We start from the raw sequence: 16,832 nt of genomic DNA, 5'->3' as shown, positions 1-16,832 counted from the left end.
GATTTGCAGTGACACCTACGTTCTTTGCTGCCTTCTGACATTCTTTGCGGAAGACAAATAGGCACGCAATCATTTCCTTCATTTCAATGCATGTAGTCAGATTGCTGCTTACAGTGAGATACCAGACCACTTGTGTCTTTGATTAGCCACTCCCCAGGGCAAACTGTATTTAAAATAAGGAATCCTGATAGAATAGAAGGTGCCCCACCTTTTTAAAAAGAAGGTTTAGTTGTATAACTAGCGACTGGTCTTCATTTCTTGGCTGGTAACTTCCTCCTTTCACCACACCTACGTTACTGGCAGAAAAAGAGAGCAAACTGTTGTCAGAGACAGCAAGTACATGCCAAAGAAACTGTGGGATCCGTAAAATCTTCTACCTGTAGAAGTTTCATGTGGGAGTCCATATGCTGAGGCTGTGTGTTGTGTTCATCTACCTTTCATATGGGGTGAAAACAGGTAGGAAATCAAACATTTTTAATGTTTTTGTCAAATATAACCCTTCCTCTGCTTTGCAGATACGTGAATGTATCATAGATGCATTATAATGTATTAGATGCATTATGAAGTTACTATGTACGATTTTTCACTACTGTTAGTTATTTGGCAAAGCAAACTATCCCAGTTTCATGAATGTAGTCAGATGTAAGTTCCAAACGTAAAACCAGAAGTTATTTTTATTATCTTTTCTTTACTTTGTAAACATTTTTCTTATATAAGTACTATCCATCGACACTGAAAATGCCATTTGAAATCTTTAGAGAAGGATGATTTCTTTTCAGCAGCATCTTATATGACAGACGCAAAGGATGAATTAGCATTTATGAACACTAAACTTCACTTGATATCCTCATAGCCCCATCAAGAATCAACCTGTATAATAATAAACAAATGTACTGCCTTCTGTTAGCATACACATGGGAGCAAGTTGCTCGGTTAGTGAAGCTAGAGCTTTCTGTTTTGTAGGGAAAACAAACAGGATTAAAAAAACAGAGTATTCTTTTAAAAACCAGCTCATATTTCATCAGGTTCCCTGGAGTAATCCTGGGGGTCTCGTTTTACTTATTTCGAAGGATACGCTGTAGGCAATGTAGTAATAAGTGGGAAAAGAGAATTGTGTGAAAAAGGACCAAGGAAACCCAGCAAGATACTGAAGACCATTTTAAGAGGTGGAGGGCACACCCTCTGTGTGGAAAGCGGTGGTGTGTAACATGCTGCTCGGTATTTTCAGTATTTCCAGCATTATCTCGGTAATGCTGCTGAGATTGGCTGGGTGGTAGCGCTTAAAACTGAGGACTTCAGTACTGATGCATAAGACCAGTCCTTTAAAACAAATGGTAAAGCCCAGGCGATGTGACGGGGGTTTGAAAGTCAGGGAAGCTGCAGAGAGGTGCAGAAGCAGCAGCACACCTGGATGAGGTCTGCACAAGTGCTGACCCGGTAAGCAACTCCCTTTGTGCGCTCCGTGTGGCAATTTGCTGTCCCAAGGATCACAGCTGGGAAAAGCACAAATCTGACCGAATTGCCACTGACCCAAAGATGTGAAAGCCTTTTGGAACTTCGCTTTGCAAGAGGACAAACTGGTGGAGTTAAAAAATAATAATAAATCAGTATTCTGTTTGTGCAGAAAGCCTCAAGGTGCCAGCCCCAAAACATCACTGCTGTAAACCCCGCCTGGCCATAGGCTGAACATCCAGGACAAAAGGAAGACAAAGTCTCCAAACACCATCTGCAGGGGAGCACAAGCCTTACATAGCACTGCCTGCAGCAGATGCCATGGGGTCTGCCTGGCACCATTCTCATGACTGCAAAACTCCCACCTGCAGTTGGTCTCCAAAAAAGACCAGATCTGCTGTAGGTGTCCCTCCTGCTGCAGAAGTGCCTGGGAGGCTGATCTCATGCTCAGGACAAAAGATGTCCAGCCCCCACGCAGGAGCAGCAGTTTATCATGTTGGCATACCCCCTGCTATAGGTCCCGAGGCATCAGAGCACCTTGCCCAGGAAAGCAGCATTTGCCATCCTGTTTTACACAGAAACCGAGCAAAGGGAGGAAAAGGAATTGCCTGAGGCTGTCCGGCAAGCTAATGGCCAGGAAGCAAGTTAATGGGACGCTGGGTTAATTGCCAGCATTTATTCACCTTTCCTGGGGAGAAGGGGTCTGCTGGACACGGGTTAAGCGCAGCGTGAAGATGTGAGTTTCCACCACCCTCATTTAGAGTTAATCACAGTAAGCCTCTTGCCCCATCAGAGAAATCAGGTCTGTTTCAAAGACACTTCCAGCCATTTGGGTAGGATTCTCGTGCTTATTGGAAGAAGAGCAAAGCCAGGACAAGCAGCTGCCCTCGTGTAGCAGCTTTTGTAACACATGGTGGATGATTCGGGGATATGCACCAGCCTGCCAAAGAGAAGCTGGCAGGTCTTCCCCCACGATTAGCACGGATCTGATTTTGTTAATCAAGCTAGAGCAAATTTAACAGACTCGGTGCAGATATAGCGTGTTTTTTTAAACGCTTCCTGTATTAGGTATTAGCAAATGCTGATCAGCTCTTTAAAAGCTCTTCTTTACCAGAAGGTTTGGGCTGCTCTGGTGACAACACAGTGCTCCCCTGGGCAAGTCTCAGCACAACATGGGAGACATGGGAACAAATTAAGCAATCAGTGCAGTCTTGTACCATGTAGAAATAATTCTTGTCCAGCATTTCTGCCTGCATTACTACAGCCTCAGTGGCAGTAAAGATGATTAACAATACTATACAACAATACTACACAAGAACTCAAACAGTATCTAGCTATTAATAACTATTTAAAAAAAAATAAATATCTATTTTTCTTTGATGCTGCAGTAGCACCTAGAGGACAGTTGCTGATTATCACTGTACATGCTGCTGCGTATCAGCAAAAAATGATAATTTTTCTCTGCTTGTTACTTTGAGACCTCCAGATGAGCAGTCTTAGGGGAGAACTCTGCATGCTGTTTCTCTGGAGCATTTTGGCACTGCAAAAAAGCAGCAAGAGCACACGGACCAGGAGAGAAGCACCCGGCTCACCTTTACCCTTGCAAGCACGGCCCATCCTGCCGCTGGGAGCCCTGACTGAGGCATTACAGATGCAGAGCACCCCCAGTTCAGAGGCCACTGATTTCAACTCAAATCCACTGGCCCTGGCTGAGTTCATTTCCCACCGCTCCAGTCCCGCTATTCATATTTTACCATAGGCTTTACACAGGAAGGACTCCATGGATTTCAAATGTTAAAATTTATTTCTGAATTTATAGTAGTAATTTAAAATATCCAGTTGGAGATAACTGCAACATCCTCTTAGCCTATTAACTTTTATTTCTGGAGCTCCTGGGGCTTCTTCAAAGTAATTAGCAGAACTATGGCAACTGAGCAGATTATTTTATGTGCTGGGCACACAGCATTTATATCACTCTCATGCTTCTATTTCCATAGGAGGAAAGGAAGGAAAGTTTATTGTGGAAATGATGAGAGATTCATCATTTAGGAATTAAAATGCACGGACTACTGGACACCTGCTCAAGCACAACTGGCTCAAAGCTGCAGGTTTTCTAAGCCTCTTCTACCCTGCTGCACAGCCCTTTTAAGCAGCAAAAATCCAGAAGATCCCTCTTGCAACTGCAGCCTGAACAATTATTGCAGCCCAGGCTGTGTGTGTAAGAAACATTCTCTCCCACAAGGTTCTTCAGTAAAAACAAGAGGACTGGGGGGAAAAGACCTGTGAGCCAGAAAGAGCCAGAAAGAAGCTACAAAACCTGGGAGGGCCTTCAGCAGCAGCATCTGTCTGGAGACTGTTATTCCTTTCCCTGGCAGTGCCCTGCTGGAGATCGTATTGGACTCTGAAGGCTCAGCTGGTGGTCTGCTGGAAAAGCAGTGAACAAAGACAGGCTTTCAAACAGCAGAGACTGTCCTGAAAAGCAGCACTTACAGAAAATTCGGGAACTCTCCAGCTGTGTAGAAAGCAGTATCAGTACCTTATCTTATGCAGACAAAGGGTGTCCCATTTCACAGTCAGAAACAGCAGGCTGCAACTGCAAATACCAGCAAAGCACTGAGCTGTCCCTCACAACAGCAAGATCCCATGCAGCTTGTCAGCTCCTGCCTGGAGCTGTGAACAACCTGACCTAGTGGGAGGTGTCCCTGCCTGCAGCAGGGTGCTTGGAATTAGATGGTCTTTAAGGTCCCTTCCACCCCAAACCATTCTGATAACAAAATACGAGGATATTTCTTTACCCTAGAACCTGCCCAAGGCATCTGGGCGTGCTCTGAAACCAATACAGCAATCATCCAAGGTGCCATTGTCTGATACCTTCCTCACCCTTATGAGATTTTGGGAGAGCCCATGCTGCTCATGGGAGCAGGACTGGGCCGTTTCAGGGAGCGCTGCTCCCAGCAGGTACACTTGCTGCATTTGATCCAACATGGCAAGAAAGCCATGTGGAGAGGCAAACCCACAAGGCAAGCCCTTTGGTGCTAACCTCAGGATTGCCACACTGTGCTCGTTTCAGATCCCGGGGAGACATGTCCTGCATTCACAGCTCTCAGCTTCAGCAACGCTTTGATGGGGACCGACCTGAAAGTGAAGCTCATGCTGTACACCAGGCAGAACCCAGACTGTGCCGAAGAGCTCAATTCTACAGCCTCCAAGTATCTAGATCTGACCAAGAAAACCACCTTCATTATCCACGGGTACCGGCCCACAGGCTCTGCCCCGGTCTGGATCCCTGGCTTGGTGCAGCTCCTGCTTTCTGCGGAAGCCATGAACATCATCGTAGTGGACTGGAACCAGGGGGCAACGACCATCATCTACAGCACGGCTTCCAGAAACAGCAAGAAAGTTGCTGAGATTCTGAAGAAACTTATTGATGAAATGTTGGTAAGTTGAACGTTCACACTATGATATAGTTGTTAATATGTAAAGGGCACAAAGGAAGTGTTTAAAAACAGCAGCGTGTCTGGGAAAAGAACCTCCTAAAAAGGAATGCATTCATTTTTTGGAAGTGTAGCTACACGGCAGTGCCAAATTCTGCTCTTGGACTCGGTACGATGGCATTTCGCTGCAGTATTCAGTTCACACTCCAAGTCCCTACATTGCTAGATACAAAACCCCACAGATCTGTTTTCCTGTCCATACAAACTCTATTTCCACCTTCTGGATGTCCAAAGTCAGCGCATGGGGATCAGCTACAGCTTGCAGCTCCTGCAAGGCGCTGCACAGGCACAGGCAGCTATGACAGCAGGCCTTTAGGATCTTTCTACCTGCTAACACCTTCCAGGAACAACATGAGGGCAACTGGAGTTGTATTCAGGGGGTCCACGAATAATTGTTCCTGTCCAGCCTCAGTCACAGCCTCAGGAAGATACAACCATTGCCTGCGCTGCTCTCTTCACAGCTTCCACAGAGGCCCCACATACAAGTGCCGGTTGCGCTTTGGGGCTATCAAAAGGGAGAATATTTGCATGGAGTGGGACACACCACTGGCAAGTGTGGGAAAAGCAGGGAGATGTGTTTGCTTTCCCCCTCCTGATGTTTTTAAGCCTTTAACATGCCCAACACCCGTGACTGTGGGTATTCTTAAATCCCAGCTTGAAGGAGCATCACTCGACTCCATTCACATGGTAGGAGTAAGCCTGGGAGCACACATCGCCGGCTTCGTGGGACAGATGTTTGACGGTAAACTCGGCAGAATCACAGGTGAGCCTTGCCCTGGCAGCCCTTCGCTCTGGGGAGAGCTGCTTGCCGCGAGCCCAGCACTGAGGCGACACCGTGGCGGTTTTTCGCTGCAGGCCTTGACCCAGCAGGCCCCCTGTACAGAGGGCAGCCGCCCGGCGAGAGGCTGGACCCCACTGATGCGCAGTTCATCGATGTTATCCACTCGGACACCGATGGTACGTGACACCTCTCCTCACTGCTGCAGGGAAACCCAGAGAGCGATGGGCAGCAGGGCCTGTGGCAGGCAGCGGCTCTGCCAGGGTGATCCCTGCCCCATTAGCCCATCCCTCCCAGTGCAGGGGTGCTGGGAAGGGCTCTGCAGTCCCGTGCTGCCCACGCTGTGCTTGGCACACCCTCGGGAGCTGCCCTTTTACTTGCAGTTCAAGGCATGCTGCTGTTTCACAGCAGGTATGGCCTCACAGCCCACGAAGCGCAAGGACCTGAGCACCAGTGCAGGAGGGTGCATCCTCCAGGCCAAATCCGGCATCTCCCTCAGCCCTCTCCTTCCCCAGCCTTTCCCACAAAAAGGCATCTTAGAGCTGAAAAACTATTATTTTTTTCCAGTTAGTTTCTCATGTTTCCTTCTTCTGTGCTCTATGATTTAATATTCCCTCCCCTGATGCTTTCTTTGGTCAGGACTCGGCTACGCAGACACCCTGGGCCACATAGACTTCTACCCCAATGGTGGGACCGACCAGCCCGGCTGTCCACTGACAATATTTTCTGGTAACTAATTCTGCCTGGAATTGCACACACACTGACAAGACGTTTCCAATCAGGAAGGAGGAGAAGGCCACAGAAACATCATCAGTGCTAGAAAATACGCGAAAACCATTTTCTGGGAAAGCCATGAAAGCAATCTCCTCCCGGCACTGCTGCAGCATACTAATGTAACGGGGGCTTAGCTGACACACACCAGGCAGGCGTATCGGTCAGGGGTGTCACGAATGCAGGTGGGATCAATTTTCCATGCAAAAACATATCAGGTGAATTTGTGCCCTCATTTTGTAACTATGTTTAGAAAAGAGAGAGGTTTTTTATTATCTAACCACTTAAAATACACACAAAACCCAAGGACTAGCTAGCAATGACAAGAACTGTTCAGAAACCAGGTTCAAGAGGAGCACAGAACAGACTGCGAGACTGAATCCAGGGAGCTTTCCTTGGCAGCCTGGCAGGTAGAGCCCTAGCCTTGAACACAAGGAAGCTTTTTTTCCTCCCCAGCTCAGCAGCAGAATGGGTTTTGACAATGCTGGGTGACAGAATGGCAAGGTCTTGTGCAAAAGAAACGCAATACCCGCCTGTTGTGTCAGCTCAGAGGGAAGAGGAGAACACCTGAGATGGGGCAGGCTCTGTAGCTGGCTCCTCTGGAACTGCAGTGGCAGCACCAGCAGATATGTTGTTAAAAAATAAAAATAAATAAATAAAAACAGACAAGAAGGAAAGGAGACATTGACAGAGCTGAGTGCACTCAAAGAGAAGCTGGTGCCCACTCACTGCTCTGCCACAGCTCAGTGCTTCCCAGTTCAACCTGCTGCATTCGGACTGGTCGGTGACTGTCTGCTGGCGTGTCCTTTTTTCTAGTGCCTTAATGCTGATTTCCTGAAGCACGAGGACCGGTAATGAAATATTTCTTCTCTGTATGATTAAGGAATGCAGTATTTTAAATGCGACCACCAGAGGTCTGTTTTCCTGTTCATGTCATCCCTGAAAAAGAGCTGCAATATCACGGCATACCCGTGTGACTCGTACAGAAGCTACAGGAATGGCAAATGCACCAGCTGTGAAATTTTTCAGCCTATGCCATGCCCCATCCTAGGTAAGGATCCGGGGAATGTAAATACATCGGGGCTACACATGCCTGACATAGCTGCCTAGCCTTACTCTAACTTTTACTCCAGCTGTGTGAGTGGAACAAATGTTTTGCTAAAGGACTAACAGAACGTAGGGTGCTTTGCAAGCGCATGTGCATTCTGCTCGTTTTGGGGGGTGATCCTTCCGTGACTGCTGCAGAGGGGCAAGCCTCTGCTGCAAGCAAGAGGCTGAAGAGGCTTCTCTTGCACTTTGTACAAACACATCATGTTATGATCTACAACAGAAATCCACATGCACAGGATCCAGAACTAGAAAAGCCAAAACAACTCTTGGGATCTTTACAGAAGAGTCACAGCAGCAATGAATTAAAGCCCATTAGCTGCAGTTTGAGGAGCAGGGGCATGCTCTTGCTAAAATATACTCTTTTCTAAGAAACTTTCAGCACCCCAAAGCCCTCTTGACCACCACAGGAATGGCAGGGAGGGGTGAACAAAGGGTATTCCGCTTTTCTGTAAGCACCCCCCCCAGCCTGGAGGCAACAGCCCAGCTTCAGGCTGCCACTTCTGCAATTTTGATGCTAAAAAAACCTGACGCTTCCAGAAATTACCTTGCAAAGCTGAGGGTTTATTTTCGTTCCATGCTGTAAGACCTTTCTAGACCACAGATATCCAATGTGAAAAAGACGGATCTGAAAATAGGTGCCAAACAGTAACCAGGTATATTTTGACCCACCGTTGGTTTTAGTTACAGAAGTAAAATTAAGACCTCAAGTAAGCCTATGGAGCATAGGAGTATGCATCACAGTGCTACCTTGCAGCTGAACCGTGATACAGTATTTCTTAAACATTTGCCTTGTTATTTTCAGCAATTTAATTGCTTATATACCCGTGCTGTAACCTTGTTTCATTTTTAAACTGTCGTCTATAGGCTATTATGCCCACAAGTGGAAAAGCTATTTAACACAACAGAGCCATCCAGTGACAAACATGTTTTTTGATACAGCGGACAAAGAGCCATTTTGTAGTAAGTGACTAAGATTTCTGAAATGATTTTTCTTTGTGTATTGCCTCCTTCAGCAGCAGCAGAGCAGAGATGGTTGGTTGCTATCAGCATTGTACCCGGCACTTCAGAAACAAAGCCAGTGCTGCAGGATAGAGTTGTGTCCACCTGCAGTCCTGCCATTATATTCCCTAACTGCAAACATACTTGGTGCTGTGAAAGACGACAGCTCGCTAGCTAGAGAAGTGCAAGAGCAGGCTCGTCTTTCTTACAGGGCTAGGAAATTTGTTGGGAACGTGTGAACAAAGCTTTAAAGTGTGGTTGTTTCAAAACAGCCTGACACTCTTTCATGCTTGCATGATAAGAGGTGTGTGTGGGAACGGTGAGAGGTAAAGACATGTTCCCAGCTAAACCAGCAAATAAAGCTGCCCTGGGCAAAAGGGATGGTCAGAGGGAAAGGGCAAGGGGGAATCAGTGAAAATCAGGGTTTCTTCTCACCCATGATGATCACCAGCACACAAACCTGTGGGCAGGGACGTCAGCAAGCAAACTCGAGTGAGTTACAGATCAGAGTCAAGAACAGACAATTCTGCCCCATGGCAAAGGGACCCAAAGAAGGGACAAAGAAGACAAATGAAGGATGCTGAGAACAGAAACAGAGGGGATCATGCTCTATCAGGGAGACAGGGACAAAAGAAAGAAAATGCAATTTGCACATGGACGCGGAAGGCAGGGAGTGAGAGGTGGTGTGATGAAAGCCGTGCCACCGGTGTAAGCCTAGCTCTAGTGCCTCTCCTGGGGCTTTCCCACACCCATATCCACCCACACCACATCCCATGGCTCCGAGCATTTGTTACATATCCCCGAAGGATGAAGGCAAGCAGGGAGGAGAAAGGTCCTAGAGCCAAACGGGACAGGCTGTGTTGGATGAGCACGGCGTGGGGCAGTCTAACTGCGTGCTCTCTGTCTCACCTCGCAGTTTACCACTACTTTGTGGACATCATTACGTGGAACAAAGACACCAGGAGAGGCACCTTCAGCGTGGTATTAGCTGATGACGCTGGGCAGAAGGCAGAATCTACAGTTAATCCGTAAGTCTCCCTGATCTGATGTTCCACAAATGTTCAAATGTTAGCAAACGACTCAGCACAACTGGACCTGGGAGGAAGCAAGACATCCTCCTCCAGTTTTTGCTGATGCTCAACAGCACACAGGCCTGGGCCTTGCCTGGCCCAAGGTGATTTCCACAGGCTCCCCAGTGCACACCACCGCCAGCCTGGCCCTTTGGTTTGGGCCCTCTGTAGTCAACCTGAGGATGGCCATGAGCTATCTCAGCAATCCCATGGCTGTCCTGGTCTTTCACAAGAGCAGGAGGAAAAACACATCTCCTCTCCAGGGAGAGCTCCGCATTTCAGCTCTGGGTGCCCAGGACAGCGGGGATCAGATCGCTGTATCCCCAAGTAACTGAGTACAAAAAGTAGCTGAGCAGGTTGAAAGCTAGAGACCTGAACACGTACCCACTTCCTGAAAGCCTGAAACCAGTCATTAGCTCAGTCCTCCTCCCCCAGCACTGTGTCTAATATTACACTGTAAGTATTAAAACCGTGCTATTCCCCTGGTGACTCCCTGACACCTCGTCCGCTTTGTCTTTAGAGAAGCTGCAGCCTTTCATCAGTACAACCAGATCAGTTTGCTAATTGGATTTGACCAGGATTTTGAGAATGTAAAAAGAATTTCCTTGACATTTTCCACGGGATCTGTCATTGGCCCGAAATACAAACTCAGGATTCTCCAAATGAGGTTCCGGTCACTTACAAACCCAGAAAGGTAAGCACTGCTTTACAAACCATTCCTGTTGCAAACTGGGCACAAGGCAATGAATCTCACAGATTCTTGGCCTGGCAAGTTCATCTGGAAGAATTTCATTTATTTCACATTTAATAATTCTTGTGCACATATCTTGAGAATAAATTCTGCCTTGCACATATGCACGCAACTCCCTGAACACCTACTTGACCACAGAGGTTATCTCACTGCATTGAAAACACAACGCGTGGTCTGATCTCAATGTGGTCTGACATTTTCACCTTTGGTCAGGATCACGACCTTTGTGTAGCTACAGAGAAGCTGCCCAGGCCTGAACTCAGGACTGAAATCAATTGTGACTCTCGGGGAAACACAGATATGCAGTCTCAAATACACATCTTATATCACAGTCAATTTCCATGTCCAGTCAAGTAGGAAGATTCATTTATTCCTGCAGTCCCAGTGACTGGGAGCTGCTGACCATCATGCCCCAGAGCACTTACCTCGTTAACCTCCACCTGCTCTGCAGTCAAAGTGAAGCCCTTAAACTCCCCTCATTTTTAGGGCACCTTTGAGGGAGGCAATCTGCCTGAGTCCACCGAGCACAGAATCTCTCAGGCTGAGCCTGCGGTAGGAGGACAGTGTGTGAACATCAGGCCATAGACGCTTTACACTTGGTTTAAAATAAGGGTCATGCATCTCAGAGGGAAAAGGGTGTAGCAAAAGAGACAGAGGCAGGCGGAGGCGGGCAGGACACCCCGTGTGGCGGCTGCCCCTGAACCCGGGCAGCTGATCCTGCAGTGCCGGCTGGTGCAGTGGGTTCTTTATTCACACAAGGCAAAGCAAAGGAGAACGTACAGCAAAATGAAAATATATTCAAGGTACCCCTGACCTCTGTAACATTTGCACCTCACCTGGCTGGAGGAGCCTTCCCGCTGCCTTGCTAACGTGACCTACCTTACAGACACCAGTACACAGCGGGAGGCTGGGCTGGGGGAACGGCAGGGAAAGGGCGGCTTTGTCACTTCTTGCTGTCCTCCCGCAGACCGCAGCTGTGCCGCTACGACCTCGTCCTGCCGGAGAACACCAGGAAAACCTTCCGGCCCGTGCCGTGCCACGCCAGGAGCTGAGACCCGACGGCGAGGCGGCGGCAGGCAGCCCGCCCCCACGGCCACCCGGGGGACCTCGGGGGGGACGAAAGAAGGGCGCGACTCGCGTGTTTCGTGCCAATACAAACATTCATTGCACCGTGAAGCACTGACATGCACCCTCCGTGCAGGCGGCGGCGCCCCAGCAGCCTTTAACCCAGGGCCCGCCCGGCTCCCTCCCCTCAGCGCCGCCCCGGGGCCCGGCGCCTGCGTGCGGGGCCGTGAGGGGCCGGTCCCGGCGGCGTCCCGGGGCTGTCCCCGGGCCGGCAGCGGGATGTGGCGGCGCCTGGCCGCGCTGCTCCTCGTCTTCGCGGCCGCCACGGCCGCGCTGTGGCTGCTGTCGGCGCGGCTGAGCGCGGGGAGCGCCCGCAGGTGGGTGCCGGGGGCCGGGCTGCGGGGCTGCGGGCTCGGCTCTCCCCCCGTGCTCTCCCCTCGTCCCTTGCCCCATGCTCTGCCCCATGCTGTCCCCCCCCAGGCCGCTGCGGTTCCCGTCGGACCTGGAGGAGCTGCGGGAGCTGGCCGAGGCGCTGCGGGACTACGAGCGGGAGCACCGCGGCGCGGCGCTGGCGCTGTTCTGCGCCGCCTACCTCTACAAGCAGAGCTTCGCCATCCCCGGCTCCAGCCTCCTGGTAGGGCGCCGGCGCCTCCCCCGAGCCCCCGGGGGGGGGAATTTGGGGGAATTTGGGTCTCGGCCGCCTTCACCCCAAGCCGTGTCCCCGCAGAACGTGCTGGCCGGGGCGCTTTTCGGGCCGTGGACCGGGCTGGTGCTGTGCTCTGCCCTGACCTCGCTGGGAGCCACCTGCTGCTACCTGCTGTCCGGCGCCTTCGGGAAGCGCTTCGTCGTCTACTGCTTCCCCGACAAAGTGGCCCTGCTGCAAGGGAAGGTGAGCGGTCAGTGCCGCAGGAGGCCCCTCCGCTCGGGGCTGCTTTTGGGGCGGCTCGGTACAAAGCCGAGCGTGCGAGGGGGGCCTCGGGTCGGGCAGGGGCCTCGGCAGTGTAAGCGAGGCTGCGCCCTTGGGATTGGGCCCGTCTGCAGAGGGGATCTGTGGAAAATGCCAGCTCCCGAGGAAAATCTGATGTGAAACAAGAGGCCAATGGGCAAGGCCCTGTGTTTCAGAGCTGCCTCACAACCCTGTGCTCTGTCCCACAGCCAGGGGAGGTTCTGCTGGTGTCTGCCTGATCTCTCGTTCAGGTTAGATCCTGTTTTCACCTCTTGTGTGAAAGGGGCTGGCTCACCACTGGGCTCCCAGACACACGTGTATGTCCCAGGCATACGTGAAGTTGCCACTTTTCATCAGTTCCACACCGATGTTCTGTTGTGGAATGGTGGAGGAGAAAAAAAAATAGAAAACTTACATTGACTTCAGTGGTGTGGTAACTCAGGTGTTACTGCTAAGTAACAGAACTAACTTGGAGCGTTTCTCTTGACAGGTAGAAGAGAACAGGAGCTGCTTGTTCTTCTTCCTGTTGTTCCTGAGGCTGTTCCCCATGACACCGAACTGGTTTCTGAATCTCTCGGCCCCCATCTTAAACATCCCTGTGTCCCAGTTCTTCTTCTCCGTTCTCATCGGTAAGGTCGGGGGAGCCCGAGGGGACAGCGTGACGCTGCCTCCCTCCTCGTCACTGAGCCCTGGGAAGCAACCAAGGGCAGGGGAAGGTGGAGCAGCAGGGTCGTGGCTGTGACTCTGTCCCATTTACCTGGTTGCCTTCATGCTGCTCATCTTAGGGCACTGAGCAAGCACGTGTACAGTTCTGTATCACACCCTGCTCTGTTACTGAGACCCGTCCAGCCTTGGGCAAGGATGCGACTGGAGCTAAGTTTGCAGTCTTGCATGGAGGCAAGGGGGATGCTAACTGGCTTATTTGCTCTGCCTCTTCCAGGTCTTACACCCTATAACTTCATCTGCGTACAGACAGGAGCCATTCTGTCACAAATCAACTCTCTGGATGCCATTTTCTCCTGGGACACACTGCTCAAACTGCTTGCAATGGCTGTGGCAGCACTGATACCAGGGACCCTTATCAAGAAATACAGCAAGAAGCACTTGAAGCTGGATGAAGACCAGCATGCTCCTTTACTCAATGGCAAGAAGAGCATGTGATGGCTCAGGCCCCAGCTGTTGGGGAACTGTCTCTCAAAAGCTGTGGGTCTTTGCCCATGTGGGTCATATTCTGCATGCTCTGTGCCCATGTGGACCAAGGACAATTGCAGTTTTTACTGTTCTTCTCATCTAAGAGGAGGTATAATCTTGTTTTTAATCAGTGTTTTACTGTGCATGTATCTGCACTGAAAATTCTCTATAATGAAACTCTGTGAACACTTGAGGTAAATTGCCTGCATCCTTTAAGTCAGGCTGTGTCTGCAGCGTGCCTGAGGGTGTTGCCAGCCTCTTGCAAACGTGTTGGTGAAGGGGATGCGAGGGGGTAGAAAGGGGGACTTTTAGCATCCCTGGAGGAAGGCCAGCAGTCCCTGCTCGCCCTTGAACACGGAGGCTAAGCGCCTCGCTCCTGTGGCCTCCCTGCCAGCCCGAGTCACAGGCTGCCCCTGGGCTCCCGTGCTTCCCACCACGTCCAGCTCTGGCTGCAGCTTTGCCCTTGGTGCAGCGGGCACGACTGATGGGGCAGAGAGCTGCTGCCCGCAGCAGTGTTTCTGCCCAGCCTCAGCCCTCCTTGGCTGGAGGCAACTACGAGGCCTCAGCACACAGCTTCATTGAGCTGCAACAGCAGAAGCCTTGGCTGTTTTTCAGTGCCATTCTAACAGCAGCAGTTCCCAGCTCGGGCTGTGTTCCTTCCTCCACCAGCCCTCTCCCCACCCATACCTATTCAGTAGTTTTGTCATAAAATGAAAACAGCACTTCATGTGCTGTGAGGTGCAGAGGTACAAGTAGCAAGTAGAGAAAAATAATGTTGTGGAGTCAGTGGTTTGTCCCAGCACCTCCAGCAGGAGAGTTTTCATCCATGCAGAACTCTTCCTGTCACTCAGATGGTAAGTGCACGCTGCAGGGAAAACGTTTTCACCTTTGGTCAGGTCACCTTTTGTCCCCGGGTTTTGGGGACAGTTAGAAGTTGTCTGGATGTGTCAGGCCTGTTAGCTGCTCCTCACCCCCAGAAGCAGCCAGGGTTGGACTGGATTAGGACAGCAAAGGGCAAAGTTCCCAGGATTCAGCTGCCCTGCTGACAGCAAAATCCCTTGACACAAGCAAAGGCCAACATTCAAGGACACCTGGGTGATCAAAGATGATGTGTGCATCCCACCAAGCCTCTGCCCTGGGACTTGGAACTCCCCCTAGTTCCAGTGGTGACAGGTAACTTTAAAACACTGCTTGCTAACATCTTGCTGTCAGACTTCACAACTCTCCCAACGTACATCACAAACCCCTCCCAGATCACCAGACCAGCCTGAGAAGCATTGAAGTACACTGGCTTTTTATTCCATGCATTGTTTGCTTTGATAGTCATTCTTGTTTCCATCACTGTACACTGTTCAATACAAAAAAATCAAGTTTGTATCAGGAATCCGCAGAGCAGGGAGGAGAGAGATGAACACTACTGGACAGGGCCAAGATGAAATGGTTACTTAACACGACAGTGGGGAAGGCAACATTCAGCTCTGGGAGAAAATCTAGGCTAGCGTTCAGGAGCTGTCAGCAGCCACGAGAACTGCATCAGGGAAGTCAGGATGCTGAGAAGGGAACCCACCGCTTACTTCTGTCCTGCCAACGAGGCGTTGCTGTGAGGAGGAAGCGGGCAGCTCTGCGCATCCCAGCCCCGTATCCTGCCAGGAGAGAAAGTGCAAGGAACCGCAGCAGCGGCACCCGCGCAGCAACACACCTGCAGAGCTGGGCGAGTTGCACAGAGCAGTGCCCGCACAGCCCTCGGCAGAACCGCTGCCCACACGCAGCCGAGAGCACGAGGTGTGTGCAGGGGAGGGCCGGGGGTCACGTTTACTGCAGACCCAAGTGTGGCTGAACCCCAGAAGGGTTCAGCTCCGCTTCTCCAGGCATGTCCCAGGGCAAGGATGGGGAGGAATGGGGACATGTCCAGGACAGCTGGCCAGAAGGGGCCCGAAATCCCCCACGCCAAGGCCTCTCTGCACCTCCACACACCCAGCAGAGCTCGGAGCAGAGAGTGCATCCCACCACGGAGCTCTGAGCAGAGTGCAGCTACCAAAAGCCCTGCAGCATCGTTTTGGTAGGGACTGAGTTACCACAGACTGAAGTCCCTGCACTGAGGGTTTGATCGGAGCCTGCCAAATCCCAGCGACAGGCAAACTGGGCTGGGGCGGAGAGCTGATGGTGTAGAGGGGAGGGTAGTTCTCAGCCTCTCCTTTATGGAATAGCTGGATCTCCGTGTGCATGTCTTACGTGCACAATCCCACACCGCTGAATTCCCGGCTCAGCTGGCTGAGTCACCACCCGCAGCATCTCTCCCACACCACAACAGCAAAGCCACCTCTGGCCCGGCCGCCTCCTCGTGCTGCTGGCCAAGAGGACATCTGGGTGGAAGAAGGAGTGATGGGGAGAGGAAGCCAGAAACAAAGCAGAGAAGTTTCACTCCCCTCCACCTTCTGCCTCTGCCCTGAGCAGAGTATTGCTGCAGCAGGAAGGGGAGAGCTGCTCACTCCCTGTTCACTTCAGCTGCCTTTTGGTCCCACACAGGGATGCGCTGCTGGCCACCCTGATCCTACCCCCACTGCCCACAGCAATCACCCTCCTCTCTGCCTGTCCTTCTGGGCACTCCTGCCAGAGGCTCTCAGAGGGGCCGGTTACTTTGCCATCAGTACAGAAGCCCCCCGGTCCCTGATCACCATTCCCCACCAGCTCAGGGACCACCAACGCGAGCAAATCGCAGCAGCACCGTGAGGAATATCACAGGGCCCGCGGGGCTGCCTGCACCCATCCCTCTCGGCCCCAGCCCAACAGCATCCGTGGCAGTCACAGGAGGCAGCAACTACTGACAGCCGCTGAGACCAGCTCTGCTCCCATCTCCCGCCGTGACCGGGGAGAAGGCAACGTCACACAAACAGATTACAATTGTGCTAGCAGTGAAGCCAACCTTCTGATCTACAGAAATGATAATAAATAACAAAATAACATCATAACTTAAGATCTGTGTGTAGTCCAGCTACGAAAATTTAAAAATATGGGATAATTTAACTCATACAATACTGCTCTCTGTATAAGACATTTTCCTTCATTTTGCCATGAGGCTATAAATTACCACAGTTAAATGCAAACCAATATTTTAACATAAAATGTAAACAAACAAAGCAACAGAAGTACCTGTCCATGGTCCATTCCTGCCGTTCACCTCAGGCTGGTGTGCCAGGCTGCAGGG

General features: G+C 50.9%; 2 protein-coding genes across 3 annotated transcripts; both read left to right on the top strand.

Moving 5' to 3' along the window:
* Positions 1-404: 404 nt before the first annotated feature.
* On the top strand, positions 405-11,477 carry LIPH (lipase H; the record flags this gene model as incomplete). Its single annotated transcript, XM_084292119.1, has 10 exons — positions 405-456; positions 4,523-4,890; positions 5,601-5,709; positions 5,802-5,903; positions 6,364-6,453; positions 7,379-7,546; positions 8,470-8,565; positions 9,521-9,632; positions 10,195-10,368; positions 11,393-11,477. The coding sequence occupies 10 exons, from the start codon at positions 405-407 to the stop codon at positions 11,475-11,477; spliced, it is 1,356 nt and encodes a 451-aa protein (XP_084148245.1).
* A 222-nt stretch (positions 11,478-11,699) lies between these two features.
* TMEM41A (transmembrane protein 41A) lies at positions 11,700-13,777 on the top strand. 2 transcript variants are annotated; one of them, XM_084291640.1, is made up of 5 exons: positions 11,700-11,867; positions 11,971-12,124; positions 12,218-12,379; positions 12,927-13,065; positions 13,377-13,773. In XM_084291640.1, exons 1-5 carry the CDS (start codon positions 11,770-11,772, stop codon positions 13,595-13,597), a joined length of 774 nt encoding a protein of 257 aa, XP_084147766.1. In that variant the 5' UTR covers positions 11,700-11,769; the 3' UTR covers positions 13,598-13,773. The 2 variants fall into 2 exon arrangements, with proteins under 2 accessions (XP_084147766.1, XP_084147765.1); XM_084291639.1 differs by having other exon boundaries at positions 11,971-12,379; positions 13,377-13,777.
* Positions 13,778-16,832: the final 3,055 nt, after the last annotated feature.

The sequence above is a fragment of the Netta rufina genome (assembly GCF_964035555.1).
Source record: "Netta rufina genome assembly, chromosome: 9".
Taxonomy (NCBI): Eukaryota; Metazoa; Chordata; class Aves; order Anseriformes; family Anatidae; genus Netta; species Netta rufina.
This window is presented reverse-complemented; position numbering and strand designations above follow the sequence as displayed.